Source organism: Chiloscyllium plagiosum, unplaced genomic scaffold, assembly GCF_037043375.1.
Source record: "Chiloscyllium plagiosum isolate Xiang-an unplaced genomic scaffold, Cpla_swu_hap1 HiC_scaffold_16, whole genome shotgun sequence".
NCBI classification, from domain to species: domain Eukaryota; kingdom Metazoa; phylum Chordata; class Chondrichthyes; order Orectolobiformes; family Hemiscylliidae; genus Chiloscyllium; species Chiloscyllium plagiosum.
Window position 1 is genome coordinate 18,852,434 of NW_028270154.1, and position 21,064 is coordinate 18,873,497.

General features: G+C 40.6%; 1 protein-coding gene across 5 annotated transcripts in view; it reads right to left on the bottom strand.

The window, feature by feature from the left end:
* The window catches only part of LOC122556507 (fibroblast growth factor 1-like), a 53,851-nt gene that overhangs the window by 13,900 nt on the left and 18,887 nt on the right, over positions 1-21,064 (bottom strand). Inside the window, exons 1-3 of one of the 5 annotated variants that reach the window (XM_043703218.2) lie at positions 18,767-19,249; positions 6,040-6,245; positions 3,143-3,246 (exon numbers count right to left, since the gene is read on the bottom strand). In XM_043703218.2, coding sequence (XP_043559153.1) covers positions 3,143-3,246; positions 6,040-6,208 — 273 coding nt within the window. In that variant the 5' untranslated portion in view covers positions 6,209-6,245; positions 18,767-19,249. Of the gene's footprint in view, positions 1-3,142; positions 3,247-6,039; positions 6,246-6,548; positions 6,597-8,509; positions 8,558-9,304; positions 9,573-18,766; positions 19,250-21,064 lie in introns of those variants that run through there. The other 4 variants (XM_043703221.2, XM_087995192.1, XM_087995191.1 and 1 more) reach the window with 4 other exon arrangements.

The window sequence follows — 21,064 nt, forward strand, 5'->3', positions numbered from 1 at the left end:
TGATCCTCTCCCTCTTCCCACTTCCCTAGCTCCCACATCTTAATCAGGAATCCTCCTCCTTTAACTGTGACTGCCCAAAGCATTATCAGGGACAGCAACCTCCTGCTGCCTGAATTCCTGATCATCTGGCAAATTGTCCAGATTACAGCTCACAAAGAGAAGCTATGGAAGCTCAGTTTAGTCATCAGCTGGACCCCAATCTCCTCAGACTCCTCTGGTACACCAACATCGGGGGTCTTGCAGATCCTGTAAGATTCGAGTCCCTGTGCTTTTTTAGTGAAACACTGGAGGGTTGTGAGAATCCATGCTCGTGAAGGATCAGTGTCTTTGTGAAGGCAGGTTCAAGAATCACATGATTTATAGTCCAATGTTTATTTGAAAACTCTAGCTTTCATAGTGCTGTGTCTTCATCAGGTGTTGGTGAGAGAGGAAGACCTTAGACACAAGGAAGACCTTGATGCTTATAAATTCTGGATCTCCGAAAGCTAGTGTTTTCAAATAAATCCATTGGACTATAACCTGGTGTCATGTGATTTCTGACCTTGTCCAACCCAGTACAACGCCGGCACCTCCACATCATGGCTATGTGAAGGGAGAGCAGCAAGCAAACTGGCAAGAAAGCCTAATCTTCAATCCTGTCTGTACTGCCAACCATGATAATCATTTTTTGAGCAGAAACAAGGCAAAACTCTACCATTACTGGGAGTTGGAGAAGTTTGTTTGCTAGTTAAAAGATTGTGATTTGGTCAGATTTCTTCAGTCCAGCAACTGTGAGTTTGATAGTTGCTTTTCCCCAGTTGCTCGTCCAGTTTGTTTTGTGTTTATTGGGGGTGGGGTGAGGGGCTGTAGCTTTCCTGAGCTCAAAGAGGACAGGTGAGTCCTGTTTCCTTTGTCTCATAACAGTAATTTGCAAAGACGTTACCTCCCCTATACTTATCTCTTAGAGCGGAGTCAAGCTGTGGGATGTGATTAATGGCCTGACAGGAAGGAACAGGAGAATAGAATAGCAAAGAAGGAAAGCAAAGAGAGGGTGGAATGAGAGAAGGAAGCTGTTATGGACAAATGTGTCATTGTGAAGGCTCCTTTGTAGTCAATGTATCAGACAGCACATACATCTGTTTCAACTGTGGTGGAGGGGAAGGTTAAGTGAACACCTGTTTTACTGACGTTTGTTGGATATTAAATATTGGTCATAGGAATTGGGAGAACACCTCTGCTCTTCTCTGACGCAGTGTCATAGGGATTTAAGACTCACCAGGCCCTGATTTGTGTCTCATCTGAAAGACAGCACCTCCAACAGCACACTGTCAGTACTGCATCAGCAGGGTCTGCCTAGATTGTATGGCTCAGCCATACTTAGCCTGAGGTGGGAATTTCATTCCGTTCCCTCATCTTAACTTTGTTCTTCCTCAGTGCCAGACATATTTGGAAATCTTGCCTATTAGTTGCCATTCATCAGCTAGGTTATTGAATTAGGAGTTGAGCCAAAGAGATTATGGACTTCGCACACTTGATGCTTTGTCTCTCTCTCATGAAGGATGACCTTAACCTGCTGAGTCAATGCCTTGCAACAACAACATATGGCACCTTTAACATAATCAAACATCTCAATGCACTTCACAAGAACATTATGTAGCAGAGTATGCACTGAGTCACATAGAAGATATGAAGTCAGGTGATCAGAAGCTTGGTCAAATTGGCAGATTTTAACAAATGCCTTAAAGAGGAAAGTGAGGTAAGAAAGAGAGAAGGGGAGATGTGGGGAGGAACTTCTTGAGTTTGGGGTTTATAAAACTGAAGTACGTGCATTATTGATGGAGCAATGATGATTGGTAGTCAGCTTTGGCAAGTACAAAACACAAATGCTTTTGGTGTTTGAGGATTCTGATTTGCTTGGGTCTCTGCCTATGGATTAATTGCTTCTTCTGGCGAACGCTTAATGTAGAGAATTGGTTCCCAATTAATTGAAACATAGATCATCAAGGGTCTTGTAAGGACTGATGTGAGGAAGATGTTTCCTCTCATGGCCCGTTTAAAGTGATGAGGCTTTTTTTTCCTCACGCTGGTTGGGAGTCTTTGGAACTCATTTCCTGAAAAGCTGAGAAAGCAAATGCTTGAATCTTTTTAAGGCGGAGATTATACATTCTTGGTAAGCAATGGAGTAAAAGGTTATCTTGGGGGGGGGGGGGAATCATGGATTTGAGATTACAATCAGATCAGCTGCGATCTTAGGGTCATAGAGTCATATGGCACAGAAACAGACCAGTCAGTCCAACTTGTCAGTGCTGACCAGGTACCCTAAACTGAACTAGTCCCATTTGCCTGCTTTTGCCCCGAACTCCCCCGCTGAACTTCTCCACTTCTATGTTTGTCTGTCTGTCTGTCTGTCTCTCTCCTCCTTCAAGATCCTCCTTTAAACAGACCTCTTTGACTAGGCTTCCAGTCACCTCTCTTAATATCTCCCTTTGTGGATCAGTGACCAAAGAATCACCTCGTGATATCTTTAACTGCACTGAAAATGTTATATCAATGCATAACTGTTGCATGACTGTAATGCTGCTTTCCTGAGACTAGATCCTAAAGGCGAAATCCTGGAACTCTATCGCTAACAGCAGAATAGGTGGATTGCAATGGTTTAGGAAGGTGGCTGTCTACCACCATTTCCAGGCAGTGGGAGCTGGATTAACAAATGCTGGGCCTCGCCAGTGACATCCATGTCCTGTGAAAGAATAAATATAAAAATAGATATTGACTAGATTTGTCCAACAGAATTTATTTGAAATCACAAGCTTTCGGAACGTAGCCCCTTCATCCCAAAATTAGGGAAAGGATAAGTACAGCTAAGTAGTATTGTTGATCATGATTATAACACATTATTGAATACGGGAGCAGGCTTGATGGGCCAAATGGCCTACTCCCACTCTTATTTCTTATTATGAACGGTTCCCACCTACAGATTCAAATGCAAGCATTAACTTTCAGGATAGGAAGGGGTCAAGAGATCCCATTTGGGAATCCATCAATAAAGAATTTGATTAGGGCTACTTTATTGAGCAACAGTGTTATTTTAACTGCAGATACAGAGTACAATAAACATTCAAATGTGAAAAGTGAGCAAAATACAATAGGGGTGTCAACTTACTGAGGAATTAAGCTGTCCCAGTTCGCTCATTGCTAGGTAGCGCCCAGATTCAATCCCTTGAATGGTCACCACTCCTCTACTTACAGCTTGTAGCTGGAGGCGAACTGGAGAGGGATGAATTATATTCAGGATGACACAACCAAACCTAAAGATACACCAAACACAGAGTTCCATTCTGAACTGCATTTGCCGTCTGCATGGATCCCTCTAATGTTAGAAGATCCCATTCAGGAAGTATTACATCTGCACCAACATTTTGCTGTGCTCTGTGAACTGCACATTGACAATACAAAACACTAAACCACTAGATAGCCTCATCATAACTCAGAGTGAATCACACCATAGAGTCATCCTGTTTTGAAATGTTGAATAAGATTAAACAATGATGATTTGTCCCACAGCTTTAGGAGGTCAGTGCATTTGATGTAGCTGCTTTGATCGTTTCTGACTTCTTCCTTTCCTCATTGCGGACTGTTGTTAAATTAACATACTGATGCAGAGAGAGAGAGAGAGAGAGAGAGAAATGCAAAAGAGATAGAGCAGAAGAGAATGCAACCAAGTGAGCCTAAGTTGCATTCATATCAGGTTTTGGAGGCAATTCTAAAAATCCAATTGGATCAGTATTCAGTTTGTCATAAAAGCATAAGAACTAGGAGCAGAAACATGCTGTTGAATCCATCAAGCTTGCTCCGCCATTCAAAGAAATATAACTGATCAGAGTGTGATCTTGGCTTTACCTTCTTGTCTGTGCCCCATATCTCTCAACTCCCTTAAGTCAATCCCTCAGACACATTTGATCTTAAAATTTACCTATTATGGTGCCATGCAAAAATGTAACCCATTAGTTTGGTAACATTGTAATGTTCCATCTATATCTGCTACCTCTGCCCTCTTACAGGAAAATAGACACGATATTAAACTGCGCACTTCAGGAGGTCCCAGGATGCTGGTCCATTTCAATGTTACATTTACAAGAACACTTCCGGGAATGAAAAACTTCAGTAATGCAGATAGACTTAAGCATGTGGGATTGTTCTCCTTGGAAAGAGAAGGCTGAGAGGAGATTTAATGGATATGCCAAAAATCATGGGCGGGCTGGGCAGTGTAGGTAGGGAGAAGTTGTTCTCGCTCATAAAAGAGATTTAAAGTGATGTACAAATGCGGCAAGGATAACATGAGGAAATACTTTTTACACAGCGAATGGTTAAGACACTGCTTGGAAATGTGGTACAGTTGGAATTGAGGCATTCAAGATGATATTTGATGATTATCTGGATAGAAATGGTGCATAGGGATGGAAAAAAGGCAGGAGATTGACATTGGGCAATATAGCTGGCAGGGTGGGCTGAATGGCCTCATTGTGCATTTTAACAAGTTTGTGACTCAGTGAGGTGAATTTGCAAAAGCTAGAGGTATTGCAATTAGTATCAGTATCAGACGATTAAGAAAGGAAAATATATTATTGTTTCCAAATGCCATCACCAATCCCTTACATTATATGCAGGGCATTATTGAGAAGGGACAGTGGAATTAAAGGTAATGTTTCTGTAATGCCCTCAATCTTCATGGAGAGTTGGAAAACTTAAATATATTTAAATTGGGCTCCTACGCTGCGACTTGATATTTGGGTTGAGATTTATTGATGCTGCATACATTTCTAGAAGCCAAAAAGACTCAGCAATGAAGGGGCAATGTGAGCTGCTGATTTCCTGAGGAAAATAGAGGTAGTTCTTTTCAGCACTTCCTGTGGACCAACTGGAAAAGTGATAGCACCCTTACACCAAAAAAGGAGTCTTGGTCTCATACAGACCTTCATACAGTCATTCACAATTCCCCTTCCCCCACCCTGCCTAACCCCATTCACTAGTTTCTCCCCAGTCCCATCCCACTCACCCCCTCCCAAGCTCAGTCCCAAATGCCTGCCTTAACCCCTTGATTGCCAGTCTTCCCACCCGCCTGACTCAATCACCAGCCACCACTCACTGTGATTCTCGCCAGTTTTGCACTCTCCCCAACCCTATCTGGCAGGATTGCCTCCTGCCTGCCAGTTCAGGTGGTCTATTTGCTCAACTGTTGGGAAATAGAGCTAGAATATAAAAATAAAGCCACTAAGATTGATGGGGCATCATTACCTCTGGACTTTGGTCATTTTCAGCTTCATGTTCACTTCCCCTTCCCCGCCTTTAACCCCTAATATAAATAGTGGGACTCCAGGCTATGAAAATACATCAGCAAATCCAGATGAAAGGAGAAATTGCATTAACTGGGTTGTCACATATGCTTAAATTGTTCCCATAGATGCAAAAATGACAAATTGTCTCTTGGAACAGAACCCAGATGATGTGAGCCTGGGAGAGGAAAAATGATAACAAGATTATAGAAAACTGATTTGAATTTAGAGTTTAACATTTAAGACAGATATCAATAGATGTGTAGATATTAAAGCTTTCAAGCGAAATGGGCAGTGTGGGAAAATAGATAGTGTAGGAAAATGACTTTCAGGGAGAAAATCAGCCATAATGTACTTGAATGGTGGAGCAGAACTGAGGGGCCAAATAGCCTCATCCTGCTGCTATTTCCTAAGTTCCTTGCGTACTTGCAGTGAGCAACAGTCAGCTTCATTGTGAAAACTGCATGGTCATTGTCCTGTAAATTATAAATGCTTTAAGAAAAAGTTCAAATGATTGTACTGAGAAACTAACAAGGCATTAGCATTTTCAGATTTTTGTCTCCCTAAAACGCCACTGGAAACCTTGTTCTCCTGACTGCTAAGAAGTCCTTAGTGAATTGAACTTGGAAAATTACGAAGCAGTTACCAAGCAACACAAGCCCAAACACACACATAAACACACACTTTAACAATGCAGTATACATGAAGGCTGAAAAAGAATTCTCACTGTATGCATCGCTGCGGTCTCTCGTCCCCTCTACTTGTCCGTCAGGGAGAAGTCGAACAAAGTACCCTCCATTTGCACAGTACAAGAGCTTTGGGTCTTTGTAGTTCACCAGAAAGTGATTAAAGGAATTGGACAAGTCTGATAAACTTGTCACCTTTCCAGCATCCATGTTGCCTCCAGCACAGTGTTCATATGGTTCTTCTCCCCTGCAATAAATCAATGGGCATATAACAAACCATGCACTTTAAGGAATGCCAGTTTAGGAAACAAAAATATGAGGAATTAGAAGTCTACATCACAACTGTAATTATGTATTTTCTAGGCTTTTTTTCACCCTGAGACCTATTCCCCTCTTTTTCCACAAGTTCTTGTATCTTCCCCAGATAGTTCACAGGCACTGGTAAGCTATTCAGCAGCAAAAGGCCACACACTCATATCTGATCTTTTTATCATCTGAAACAAACACACGCATAAACAGCTTAGGCATGGGCAGGAAAACTCATACAAACTTTCTAGAAGATTCCAGCAATCAGGGTCAGAAATGTGGGTGATTTTCCATTAATTTATTCCAACCACTAGTCCAGCTGCAGCATGTAGTCTGAAGGATGCACTGCAGCAACTCATCAGGGTATCTTCAACAGGAGCCTCCAAAGCCATGATCTTCACCATCTGGAAGGGTTAAGGCAACAAGTGCATAGGAAAACCATTCATTTCCAGTTCCCTTCCCTGCCACATCTCATTCCAACTTGAACATTTATTGCCACTGCTGCTTGTTTGTCAACTGACCAAAATACTGAAAACCCCAAATTAGCAGCCCTGCAGGATCATCTTCAACCACATGGACTGCCTCAAATCAAGAAGATGACTCATTGCTACAGTAATTCAAGGTGGGTCACAAAGTGTTGGTTTGCCAGGGAAGTGGGACTTCAGCGGTTCAAGAAGGCAGCTCACCACCACCTTCTCCGGGAAAACTATGGATGGACAATTCATGCTGACCCAGCCAGCGACACCCACATCCCCAAATGAATATAAACAATCCTGGAAACCAGCAATAAATACAGTTTGGACTAGAATCCTGTTTAAGGCTGAAGGGAAGTCAGGTAAATCAATTTCATTTGCACTTCATGTGAAAGGAGATGTATTTGTCTCTCAACCTTTCTCAGCCTTACGTGAATGTCATAATTGTGTTTAAAATAAAAATATACTGATCAGGCAGACTGCCAGAAGTGAACTGAACCAGATGTTGTGATTTGTACCAATAAGGGACACTTATTTAAATATAAAAAGCAACAAGAATTTAATGCAAAAAGCAAAAACTAATTTTTTTCAAGACCACAGGAATTTTCCCCACTGTACTGGCCAATTACTTATTCCTCAGCCAGCTTTACATAGACTGATTATCTGGTCATTAATCACACTGCTGTTTGTGGGAGCTTGCTGTACACAAATTGTGTTATTTATGACATTACAGGAACTATTACACTCAATTGACTCAATCACCTAAATGACTCAAAGACATCAAAAGAACGGTGGAACTCCAAATCTTTAATTCTATTAAGTAAGAATCAAATTCCACTTTTATTTTTTTTAAATAAGAAGTCTGCAACAAAAAAACTTGACTTTTTTTAAGGTTTGGCCCTGTAGGCTGCACTGGCATTTATAGCTCATCCCTAGTTGCCCTTGAGAATATAATAGAGAGCTGCACTCTTGAATTGCTGCAAACCATTTATAGAATCATTGCGTCATATCGCAACTTCTTCAATCATTCCTCATTACTGAAGTTTCTCATTCTTGGAATTATTCTTGTAAATCACTTCTGCTCTCTCTTCAGTATCTTCACATCTTTCCTGTATTGCGACACCCACAACTATACACAATACTCCAGCTGAGGTCTAACAAGTGTCTTGTACAAGTTCAGCATCACTTCCTTGCTGTTGTATGCCTATTAATAAAGCTGAAATCTCTGCACACTTTACTAACTGCTTTCTCCACTTGTCCTGTCACCTTTAATGATCTGTGCACATGTACGCCCAGGTATTTCTGCTCCTGCACCCACTTTAGAATTGTACCCCTATTTTATATTGTCATTCAATGTTCTTCGTACATGCAGAAAGCTTATTTCACCTTATGGAAGAGTCGAAGACCAGAGGGGAAAATCTTATGATGAATAGAAGGTAGTTGATGAAGCAGCTGATGATTGTTGGATCTCGTAAACTACCCTGAGGGACTCTTTTGGTGCAGTGGTTATGTCCCTACGTCTGGGGTTCAAGTCCCACCCGCTTCAGGTATGTGTTATAGCATATCTAATCAGGTTGATTAAGAAGTATCTACACTGAGGAATTCCTGTAGAGCTGAGATGACTGACCTCCAACAACTCCAACCATATTCCTTTGAGTCATACCAAGCACAAAGCAGTGGAACATTGCTACTGATTTTAGTTTTGCTCCTTGACACTCAATCAAAAGCTTACTTGATGTCCAAGGCAGTCACTCTCACCTCCCCTCTATAATTCCACTCTTTTGTCCATGTTTGAATCCAGACTGTTATGAGGTCAGAAGTCAGAGGTTGAGTGGCCCTTGCAGATCCCAAACTGAGTGACAGTGATCAGGTTATTGCTAAGCAAGCAGTGTTTGGCAGCACCGTTGATCACACCTCCCATCACTTTACTGAAGTTTGAAAATAGATTGATGTGGCAGTAATTGGTTTGTTGAGATTTATTGTCAATTCTGCACAATTTTCCACAGTGTTGGGTAGATGTCAGTGTTGTAGCTTTACTGGAACAGCTCGGCTAGGGGTATGGCACATGCTGAAGCTCCAGTGTTAATTATTACTGTTGGACCATTATCAGGACAAACAGTCTTTACAGTGACGTGTCATCAGCAGTTAGGAACCTGTTTTTGCTTAGTATCTTCACTGTTTGTATTTTGCTCATTGGCTGAGTTGCTCTGTATCCATCATGGAGCCTGCAGCTAATTCTAATCATTTTTCCAGCAAATTGTGGTGTGCATACACCGTTGGAGGAACAGGTAACAGGTTCATTTAGGGGTATTCACTACCAATATCACTAGTGTAGTGAAAATGTTGCTTCATCAATCCCTCGGCGAGGAGAGGAACATTTCTCTAACAGATGAGCCTTCTTGTGTTAACACACAGGGTGTCTCTGATTTATGAACTTCCGACCTACAAACCTTTGCACTTACAAATATAATCCTAAATATGGGGTGTAATTATAAAGACCTGACATGCAAACATTTCCTGTACTTACGAACAGCTGCTTTATATTGTTCTGCATTGTGTTCCGACTTGTGTACAAATCGACTCACAAAAGAATTCAGGAACGAAACCCATTCACAACGTGAGGACTGTCTGCACAGCACTTGCTATAGATCTTCATTGTGAGTGGCGCAATCAACTCACAAGTTGCCCAGAGCAATAACTAGGTTTGAAGGAATATGACCCGACCACTAAATTAGCGTTGCTTTGTGGTAGAATGTACAAAAGTTTCACAGAAACTAAACGTAAACCACATTGTTTCTCTGCAGTGACAGGAAGCAGCAGAGAACACAATAATAAATGACTGAGACAATCGCCTCCAACTGAATGCCTTAAAATCCCTCGGATTGTCTGAGGTCATGTACATATTAGGACATGTCTGAAGCACTCTGTAAGCAATGAGCTGACTTGGACTGGGCAAGACCTAGAAAGAGCACACAGTTTTTGAATGTTTTTGAGATTTATAACACAAGCACAGTATCCACTAATTAAAAGAGTTTTGAGGAGCTGCTGTATAACCATGATAAAAAGTTTGAACAATTCCAATTTTGGGAATGCTTTCTGGGCCGTCATCCAAGACTGTGCCAAAATAAAATGATGACGCTGCCTGAAGTGATGAATTTTCTCATCTAGTTTTATAAATACCAGCTTGACGTCCTGTTTTTTTCAACATTGACTGTTCCTTCAACAGGATAGGTTCAGGAACGACGGTTCCCCTTGGTGGGGTTAAATTCAAGTGGTAACACAATGTCAGAAAAAGGGGTTGCCCATTTAGAAACAAGATGATGATGAAGAATTTCATGGAGATGGAATTTCTGTTTTGGAATTCTCTAACCCAGAGGGCTGTGATTGTTGTTTCATTAAATATATAGATTTACTGGAAAGGGTGCAAGAAGGATTTACAAGGATGTTACCAAGTCTGGAGGATTTGAGTTATAAGGAGGCTCTGGATATGCTGGGGGTTTTTTCCCCAGGAGTGTAGGAGGCTGATTTATAAAATTGTGAGGGGCATAGATAAAGTCTTTTCCCCAGGATACGAGAGTCCAAAACTAGAGGGCATAGGTCTAAGGTGAGTGGGGAAAGAATTAAAAAGGACCTGAAGGTAATGCTTTCACACAGAGCGTGGTGTTTATATGTACTGAGCTGCCACAGCAAGTGATAGAGGCAAGTACAATTACAAAATTTAAAAAACATTTGGACAGGTACATGGATAGGAAAGGTATAGAGGGATGTCGATCAAATGCAGGGAAATGGGACGAGTTAAGTTTACCAAACCTAGTTGGCATGGACAAGTTGGGATGAAGGGTCTGTTTCCATGCTGTGTGACTCTATGACTCTATTTATGAATGAAATATGTTTATTGAATATGTACAAGGCAGAGACGAACAGATTTCTAAATATTAAAGACATCAAGTGACATGGGGGATAGTGTTGGAGAATGGCATTGAGACAGAAGTCAACCATGATCTAGAATAATGGCAGAGCAGGCCAAAGGAGCTGTTCCTATTTCCTATGTTCCAAAGGTCAGGTGTTGTGGATTGAAAGATAAATATTAACTGTTATTCTCCTGCTTTTCTTTGATAAAATTCCTTGGGATATTTTACATTCAGCTAAGATAAAAGTGAGGCCCTGATTTGGCACCTGATCCAAAGGATGGGACCTCTGGACAGTGCAGCCCTCGTTCTGTACTGTAACAGACTGCCGGTCTTGATTTTGGACTCAGGTTTCTGGAGTGGATCTTGATCTATGATCTTAGATTCAAAGATAGAGAAAGTTACAACTGAACTATAGCTGTAACCATGAACCCAGGGGAGAACAGATAAATATGAGTTACTCTGGATTGAGCAACAACAGGCATGGGGTAGTTGTAGAGAAAGATACAAGATACTTAGGACTTGAGATTCATAATGAAGCTTTCTAACAACTATTGACATTACGAAAGATCGCCATACATCTGGTAATCCAACTGGCCCTGTGATGAAGCTCCAATAATGGATAATATTCTTAGCTAAGCTTGCAAAAGAGTGACAGGTTTGCTTGGCTGACATTTTTTGTTCCCTCGTAGTGTTTTTCTTTTATTTTCTCTTTGAATAATTTTTTCAATGCCTGCATGCTTATTTAGACAAGACTAGGAGTTGTGAAGTGTATAAAAGCTTATTATCATTAATACTGTGCATGGCTGTGCTTGATTAACGCCTATTTGAAGTTTAAGTTGTACATTTTTTCGCAGCAGATTTTTGAAGTTTTGTTCGTCATTGTCTCAACTCAATTATAATTTCATAGACTTTCCAGACTTGGGAAAAGCTCATTCACTCCTTAAAAATTGGGAGAATGGCATATAGGATACATGGGGATACGGAAGGCATTAGGAGTATGAAGAGTGATGGAGGGCACATGGGAGACATGAGGGAACACATGGGGAGATTGGTGTCATATGGGTGGCTGGGGAATGAGGGATGATGGACCTGATACTCATAAACGCAACCTAGCTAATAAAACAAATAACAAAGAACAAAGAACAATATATCACAGGTATAGTCCCTTCGACCCACTGAGCTTATGCTGACACAAGATGATTTTTAAATTAAAAACCTTTTGCCTCTACATTGTTCAAATTCATCAATTTCTTGCCTATTCATGTATCTGTCAAGATTCCTGTTAAGTGTCGCTTTGTAGCTGCTTCTACCCTTTTCACTGGCAGTGCATTCAGCCTCTGTTAAAAATAAATTGCCTCTTGCATCTCCTTTAATCTTTCCCCCTTTTATCTTAAACCAATGTCCCTGAGTAATTGACATTTCTACCCTGGGAGAACACTTTGACCGTCCATTCTATCCATGTCTCTCAAAGTTCTGTAAACCTCTGTCGGGTTACCCCTCAGCTTCCGATGTTCAAGTGGAAACATTCCGAATATGTCCAATCTCTCATCATAGCTAACACCATCCAAGTGTACTGCCTGGTTAACCTTTTCTGTACCTTCTCCAATGCTCTCACATCTATTGGATAATGTGGTGACTGGAACTGTGCACAATATGCTATATGTGGCCTAAGTAAAATTCTAACAAGCTGCAACATGACTTGCTAATTTTTCTACTCTATACCCCAAACAACGAAGGCAAGCATACCATATACCTTCTTGATCATCTTGTCCACTTATTTTGCCATTTTCAGGACCTGTATGCCTAAATCCCTCTAGATCTTGATCAGATGGGTCAATGGGCCGGGGAGTGGCAGATGGAATTTAACTTAGATAAATGTGAGGTGCTGCATTTTGGAAAGGCAAATCAGGGCAGGACTTATATTCTTAATGGTAAGGTCCTGGGGAGTGTTGATGAACAAAGAGACCTTGGAGTGCCGGTTCATCAATTCCTTGAAAGTGGAGTCACAGGTAGAAAGGATAATGAAGAAGGCATTTGGTATGCTTTCTTTAATTGTCAGAGCATCAATTAAAGGAATTGGGAGATCATGTTACGGCTGTACAGAACATCGGTTAGGCCATTTTTGGAATACTGTGTGCAGTTCTTGTCTCCCTCCTATCGGAGGAATGTTGTGAAACTTGAAAGGGTTCAGAAAAGATTTACAAGGATGTTACTAGGTTTAGAGGGTTTGAGCTTTAGGGAGAGGCTGAGTAGGCTGGGGCAGTTTTCCCTGTGCATCACAGGCTGAGGTGTGACCTTAAATCATGAGGGGCATGGATAGGATAAATAGACAAAGTCTTTTCCCTGGGCTGGTGGAGTCCAGACCTAGAGGATGAGAGAGGAAAGATATAAAAGATATATAAGGGGCAACATTTTCACGCTGAGGGTGGTCCAGGTATGGAATGAGCTGCCAGAGGAAGTGGTGGAGGTTGCTACAATTACGACATTTAAGAGGCATCTGGATGATGGGTATATGAATAGGAAGGGTTTAGAGGGATATGAACTAAGTACTGTCAAAGGGAGTAGATTAGGTTAGGGTATCTAGATGGCATGGATGAGTTGGACCAAGTTGTTTCTGTGTTGTACATCTCTATGATATTAGGACTATGTTCATGATTCTAAGGTTCGGCCATTTACCGTTTACTTTTCTCTATAATTGAACCTTCAAAAATGCATCCCCTTGCATGTATCCAGATTAAATTTCATCTGCCATTTCTCCGCCCAAGTCTCCAGCCGATCTATATCCTGCTGTATACTCTAGCGATTCCCCTCACTATTTGCAGCTCCCTCAGACATTTTGTCATCCACAAATTTACTAGTCAGACCATTTATATCTCTTCCAAATCATTCATATATAATATATATATTACAAACAACAGGGGTCTGAGCACCAATCTCTGCGCAACACCACTGGTCACAGATCTCGAGTCAGAAAAACATCATTCCACCTCTACTATTTCTTTGTAACCAAGCAGTTCTGAATCCATCTTATCAGCTCACAGTGGATCCCATGTGACTTCACCTTCTGTATCAGTCTGCTATAAGGGACCTAGTTAAATGCCTTGCTAAAGCCCATGTAGACAACATCCACCACCATACCCTCATCAATCATCTTTGTCAGTTTATCAAAAAACTCAATCAAATTTGTGAGCCATGGCCTCCCCTGCCCAAAACCATGTCAACTGTCCATAATAAGTCCATTATTTTCCAAATCCAAGTTAATCCTGAACTTAAGAATCTCCTCCAATAATGTTCGTATCTCTGATGTAAGGCTGACTGGCCTGTGATTACCCAGATTATCCCTGTTGCCTTCTTAAACAAAGGAATATTGACTATCCTCCAGTCCTCTAGTACTTCACTTGTGTCTAGAGAGGATATGAAGATTTCATATTCGGCCCCAGCAATTTCCTCCTTTACCTCTGTCAGTATTCTGGGATAGATCCCATCAGTCTTTGGGACTTGTCTGTATTAATGCTTTTCAAAACATCCAGCACCTCTTTTTATATTGACATACCCTAGAATTTCAACATAACTCTCTCCAGAATCACCACCCCCATTGTCCTTCTTCATAAATTCATCAAGGACCTCACCAGACCCTTTGGCTCCATGCATAAATTTCTTCCTTTGACCTTGAATGGATCTACCCTTTCCCTGGCTTGCTTCTTTTATGCACATATATAAAAAAAAAACATAGGATATTCCTTAATCCAGTTTACTAAGGGTATTTCATGTCTCCGTTCAGCCCTCCTAACTCCTTGTTTAAGTTCTTTCCTGCATTCTTTGTAGTCCTTGAGAGCTCCATCTGTTTTTAGTTTCCTAAATTTCACATATGCTTCTTTTCTCTTTTTGAGTCAGCTCATAACTTACCTTGTCATCCAAAATTCCTGAATCTTGCCGTCGTTATCTTTTACTTATTCCCACATGGACTTACCCTCAAACTCCAGTCAACATGCCTCAGTTCCTGCCTAATATTATCATAGTTAGGTTTCCACCAGTTTAGTACATTCACCTGAGGATTTATCCTTATTTTTAAGTACCTTAAAACTTAAAGAATTATGATCACTGTTCCCAAAATGCTCCCCCATTGAAGCTTCAATCACTTGGCCAGGCCCAGTAACTGGAGATGGGCTTTCTAGCCTACCAACCTTACCAGCTATGTTGCTGCCTTGACCCTACCTCCAGCGTGTTGAATCAGATTTCACCTTCTCGTGCCTCACCAGAGGAAAAAATAAGGGAGCTCAATCCTCCTTTAATGTAGATGGATCTTTGGAGCCAGGAATGTTCCTATCTCATGCTTCAAAACTCCTCCTTTTTCAGTTTCTATAATTGCATTATACTCCCTTATGATCAGAAAAACAACACAGTAGAGGATCAATTTCACCAATGATTACTGAGGTGAGAACTCAAAGTAGTCACTGTCCATTCTATTAGGGCAGAAGGTAATATACCTGGTAGAGGAATTTCATTGTATGGGTACAATACTTTTTGATAGAGAAAGATTTTGATTTCTAATAGTCTAGTTATGTGTGAGCAGATAACCAGAACTCTGCTGTTAAAGCTTTGTGGAGTCAGCTGTCCTGGATACTAATTAACTGCAGTTCACGTGGAGACAGAGATCACAGTAGCCAGTAGTAAAACCTTTATTAGTCGAGTCTAAGTAAACTAGCCAAAGATGACTTGAATTTATCCCATCCCTTATCAGCTTATACCATCGCTGCCTGAAAGCACTTCATGCTATGAATTATATTTGGTGCATAGAGGATGTTGCCTTTAGGGAGTTTTACAATGATCTCCTCCAGAGACAAGTCAGGAACTAATACCAATAATCACTTCAAAGTGGCAATCTAACTGCACCCTTCGTGTATTTGTTGCCTATTCAAACCTCCTGAGCTAGTATTAGTTCTTTTACTGCAGCATTTCTTTCTTTTTGCAATTTTTCTTCCTTTTTAAACTATTGGGAAGACCATAAACTCTGTTCCATAGACATCCGTCCCACCACCTCTCTGGCTATTGCATAGCGTTATGATCCTTGTAGAGAACATTAACATGTGAAAAGAAATTCATTCTACCAGTGAATAATTGCAAAAATTACACAAGGTTCCACATTTTAAGATGTTTACTATAACAGTCAAATTAAAAGCAACGTTGACAAAATACTATTTCAACAGACAAATGATACTCTAAACTACAAAAAAGATTCCTTATTTAAGTTTTTAAAATTACTGAAAATTACTGTCACAGTTCCACTTTACTGTGACCCTTAAGCAGGTATTCTACTCTTCTGTAACCAGTCCTAAATTACTCTCAGATCCAGAAAACTTGTTTTCTTTCTTTTCCTTTCAAAGTCAGGCAACTCTTAATCTCAGAATTGACATTGACAGTAAGAGATATATAAGAGATTTTTGCCTCTTGTTAACGGTAGGCAACTTTGCCAGTCTTATTTAAATCTTTAGGAAATTGGTCTGTTCAATTTGAGTGCGAGTTCTCACCCATGGTGAAATGTGGATAACTTATTGGCTTAATCTTTCTGCTCTCTCTCTCTCAGATTCGTGCTCCGACTCTGTGTGAATTTCAATGATATTTAAGAATGTCTGCATTGAACAACTTCCTATGGACTCTTTCTCTTCCATGTCCATCTCCGTGGCAAGATGAATCATATTGGTTTTGTATTCAGGTAGAAAAGCTAATTAACTCTAGACTGCCTAACACCATTCTATCTTACGAATAAGCAGATGGTTTAAAGTATAACCATTTACAAAACCATTTTTAGCATCTCCCTGGGACTTGGAGACTAAATCTATCCACTGTCAGCACAGCAGTTTGAGTCATTGTCTACAAATGTAAATACCTTATACCTTCTTCCCAATAAGATAACTGGCCCTGCCCCTTTAATCTTTAGTAATCAAACAACGAGAGCAGGAGATTTCAGAACAGGTCACATGACTCTTTCATTCCTCTATTTTAAATTAAACTCACATCCCCAAAACAAAACGATTTTATAAAATCCTGCCTTTGTAATGTTTTGGTTGACCGTGCCTGTGTAGACACATAGCATTCTTCAACCCTGCGTTGATTTTCTGACCCTGTACCTTCTCCATCATAAACTATGTTTATTCTGTGTAATCACCCAATTTAGTCCTGTCTCAATTCATCTGCTGAAACTCTTATCTGTGCTTTCACTGCCTCCAGAGCTGACTCGTCCATTGCTCTCCAGGTGGGTTTCCCCCTTCATGCTGCCCACGAACTTGAGCTGATCCTCAAAAATGCTTGTTTGATTTCACAATGCTCATCAAGTCCCATTGGTCCATCACCTTTGCAATCACTGAGGTACAATATTTTCTTAACACCTTGAATATATAATTCTCAATCTCTGCAAGGTTTCACTCCTCCCTATCTCTAACCCACCCAACCTAAAATCCTCTGAGGGCTTCAACCTTGTGCATCCTGATTTATTTTTACTTAATTTTAGGTTAGATTACCTACAGTGTGGAAACAGGCCCTTCGGACCAACAAGTCCACACTAACCCTCCAAAGAGTAACCCTCCCAGACCCATTTCCCCTACCCCCATTTACCCCTGACTAATGCACCTAACACTGTGGGCAATTTATCATGAGGAGAAAGTGAGGTCTGCAGATGCTGGAGATCAGAGCTGAAAATGTGTTGCTGGAACAGCGCAGCAGGTCAGGCAGCATCCAGGGAACAGGAGAATCGACGTTTCGGGCATAAGCCCTTCTTCAGGAATGAGGAAAGTGTGTCCAGCAGGCTAAGATAAAAGGTAGGGAGGAGGGACTTGGGGGAGGGGCGTTGGAAATGCGATAGGTGGAAAGAGGTCAAGGTGAGGGTGATAGGTCAGACTGGGGTGGGGCGGAGAGGTCAGGAAGAAGATTGCAGGTTAGGAAGGCGGTGCTGAGTTCGATGGATTTGACTGAGACAAGGTGGGGGGAGGGGAAATGAGGAAACTGGTGAAATCCGAGTTCATCCCTTGTGGTTGGAGGGTTCCTAGGCGGAAGATGAGGCGCTCTTCCTCCAATCGTCGTGTTGTTGTGGTCTGGCGATGGTGGAGTCCAAAGACCTGCATATCCTTGGCGGAGTGGGAGGGGGAGTTGAAGTGTTGAGCCACAGGGTGGTTGGGTTGGAGAGGAGAGTGTGTCTCCTGTTTAGAGAATCTTTAATTTGTGTAAAGAGGTGAAATCTGTTTTTTGTTGAAAAACACCAACTAAAAAAGGTAATTGTGATGCAACAATTAAATGTTGAATAATCCCATCCTCCCAAACCAACATTGACTCAGAAGACCAAAACCTAACAATTAGAGGAGCCACTGTGCCAGGTTGTTCTGCCACCCAATAAGATCATGGATGTTTCACAAACACAACTTGTTGCTTTTTCCCCATATCTCTTGATTCCATTTGTAACAAAATCTATCAGTTTTGGTATTGAATATACTCAGCAACTCTGAATCAAAAGCTTTCAGGGGTGGAGAATTTCAATGGTTCACAAACCTTAGAGTGAATGAATTTCTCACTCATCATCATTCTAAACAATTGAACTCTGAGACTGTAATCCATAGTACTAGACTCCCCAGGCCAGGAGAAACAACCTGGACCCACTCTGTCAAGTTCCTTAAGAATTTTACATAGCTCAATTAGATTACATCTCATTATTTTAACCACTGGGAGTGTAGGCTTGGTCTAGTCAATTCTTTTGCATGTGATAGTCTCCTATACCCTGGATATAAAAATAAAATCAGCAAGAAAATTGTATTTAAGTTAGATTGTTTCATATAATCAAAAACTTCCAAGTTAAAATGTCTCGTTTCGAACTGATGAATATACTTTAACTGATTGGTATCTATCTTAACAAGACTTGAGCTGCTCTTGAATATTTCATAGGGGCTTTAACAGTAAAAAAAGTCAGAACACAAAAATCTTTCTCAAGAGGACTTTTGTGTGTGACTATCTCCAATCAGACTACAGCCAATCTATTAGAACTTAGTTGGATAGATTGAAATGTCATGGTTCCAGAAGAATTGTAGACTTACCGATTGTTCTGTGACTGACTTGGCCCCAGAATTAGCAATGATCAGCTTTTTGCTTTGAAATTCATGCAATTTGCACAGGGGCCTCTTTGAAAAGATAAACCAGGGCTTTCAAACGTAAACCATCTCATTTTCCCCAGAGCATTCTGTGCATTCCTTTCCCCATTTTACCACGAAGTCCTTGTCATTTTTAAATTAACTCCCTCCATACGAACGTGCTGCAGGGATCTCATTCCAGTTAAGTGATGTTGCTTGAAAATATTAAGCTTGTTTTGATAAATTACCCTCCAGACGTTTTTGCTTGAGATAAACTTTAAAAAAGCTGTATCGAGAAAATATAACAGACCATTTAAAATTTAAATCAATTGAATTCCTCAACATCAATGCTCAAGCTATCAGAAATACCTATCTAGGAACAAAATCTGTCCTGTGTCCAGCTTGACACATGTTGATTTTCTCCCAGCAGAAAGAAGAGATGCAATAGGAAATGGATTCTAGAGCAAATGGAGCAGGAGAGAGAGTGTCTTCACAAAGATATTTCTTTCTTTTTCACCAGATCTGCCTGTGAAGTGTTAAATGACAGACTGAGAGAAATAAACAACTTAAATGACATGGAAGTTACATCCGCTTGTCCAACGATAAGGAGACCAAACTGAAAGTTCAGAAACATGAACATACTTTATCATTCACAAACAGATGCTCAGAGAAGAGAGAAAATTATTGCTGGTATCAGATTCTGGTCTGGCCAACAAAAGTTTGGATATCAGATGACAGAACAAAAACACATTTGAAAAAGTAGGATGTGTTTTCACATTGTTAAGATGGTTCACTTGCTGTCACTTTGACCTCTGAGACGGAAGATAGCAGGGTCAAGTTCTGTTCTATAGACCTGGGATTGTGTAATCTTAAACTGGCACTGAGGTGGAGCAGAGAGCAAATGCTCTACTGTTGGAGGTGGTCTACTTCAGCTGAGATTTCAAAATGGGGCCAGTTAGGGTGGATCTAAAACATTGCAGTGTGCGATCTAATGATTGGTTTCCTTGCTCTCTTCGCCAGCAGTACTGTTTCATTTAACGTTCCTGGAAAAGTGACAATTTATCTTGTTTTTATATCTGGGGTATTTCTGTGCAGATAACAGTTGTTGAGTTGTTTACAAAATAGTGCATTGTAGATTTCATAATAATTTATTGTGAAGCCAGTGAGACGGAACTGAGAGATATGATTATCTATGCATCTTTACGGACTGGAGAGAGGCTCTCAAATTAAGTAAAACAATTACAGAGCTATTGGGAAAGAGTTAGAGTGTGGGACTAATTGGTCAGCTCTGTAGAGATGTTCAAACATCTATGTTGGTAGTTAGGGATGGGCAACAAATGTTGGCCTGGCTGGGTAAATCCACATTCCAGAAGAAAACTTTTAAAAAGACACAATACTTAGTAAAGTTTCGATTGCATTATCCCCCATTTTGACCCTTGGGTGAAAGTAGCCAACCTTCAGAGCTGAGGACTACAGGTCATTCTGCTATAATGTGCATTTCTTTAATGCAATATCGCTACAACACAATTGACGAATTGGGGACTTTGTTTCTAAAGTGCAAAGTTTTAAACTGTGTATTGATTATAACCCAATTCTGACCCCATTAGTTTAAATGGTGCTGCTACTACGCGATCTACACAAGAACGGAACTCCTGCGCTATAGCGAAACTGATGATATATGCCTTAATAATCCAATGGATGAAACTTGCTAAAGGATGATGCTCAGAAGACAACTTCAAAATAAACATTAGTTTAACTTTTTTCTGTTTTGCTTCTACTGAAGGGACTCTTGTTATCCTGAAACATCAAATAAGTGATAAGTATTTGGACAAGAAAAGGTTTTTACATATTGCCCTTAACACTTTTCCTCACACATTTTGGACCAATCTCATCAACTTGTATCCCAGAATTCCTAAACAACCAACCACATGAGACTACACAATTTGAATAGTTTTTAATCCTTTTGCAATGTAGCTGTTGCTGGTCAGATTGACATTTGTTGCCCATCTTTAATTACCCTTGAACTGAGTTGATCTCTAGGCTGTTTCAGAGGGCAGTTAAGAACTCATTATATGTCTGTGGGTCTGGAGTCACATGTAGGTGCAGCAGTGGACAGACGACAGATTTCCTTCTCTAAAGAACATTCAGAAACCAGATTCTGGATTGAGTTTTACCATGTGCTTTCATTCTCATACCGAATTTTGTGACAATCAACAATAGTTGCCATTAGTCTGGCTTTCCTTTTAATTCCAGATTTTTATTGAA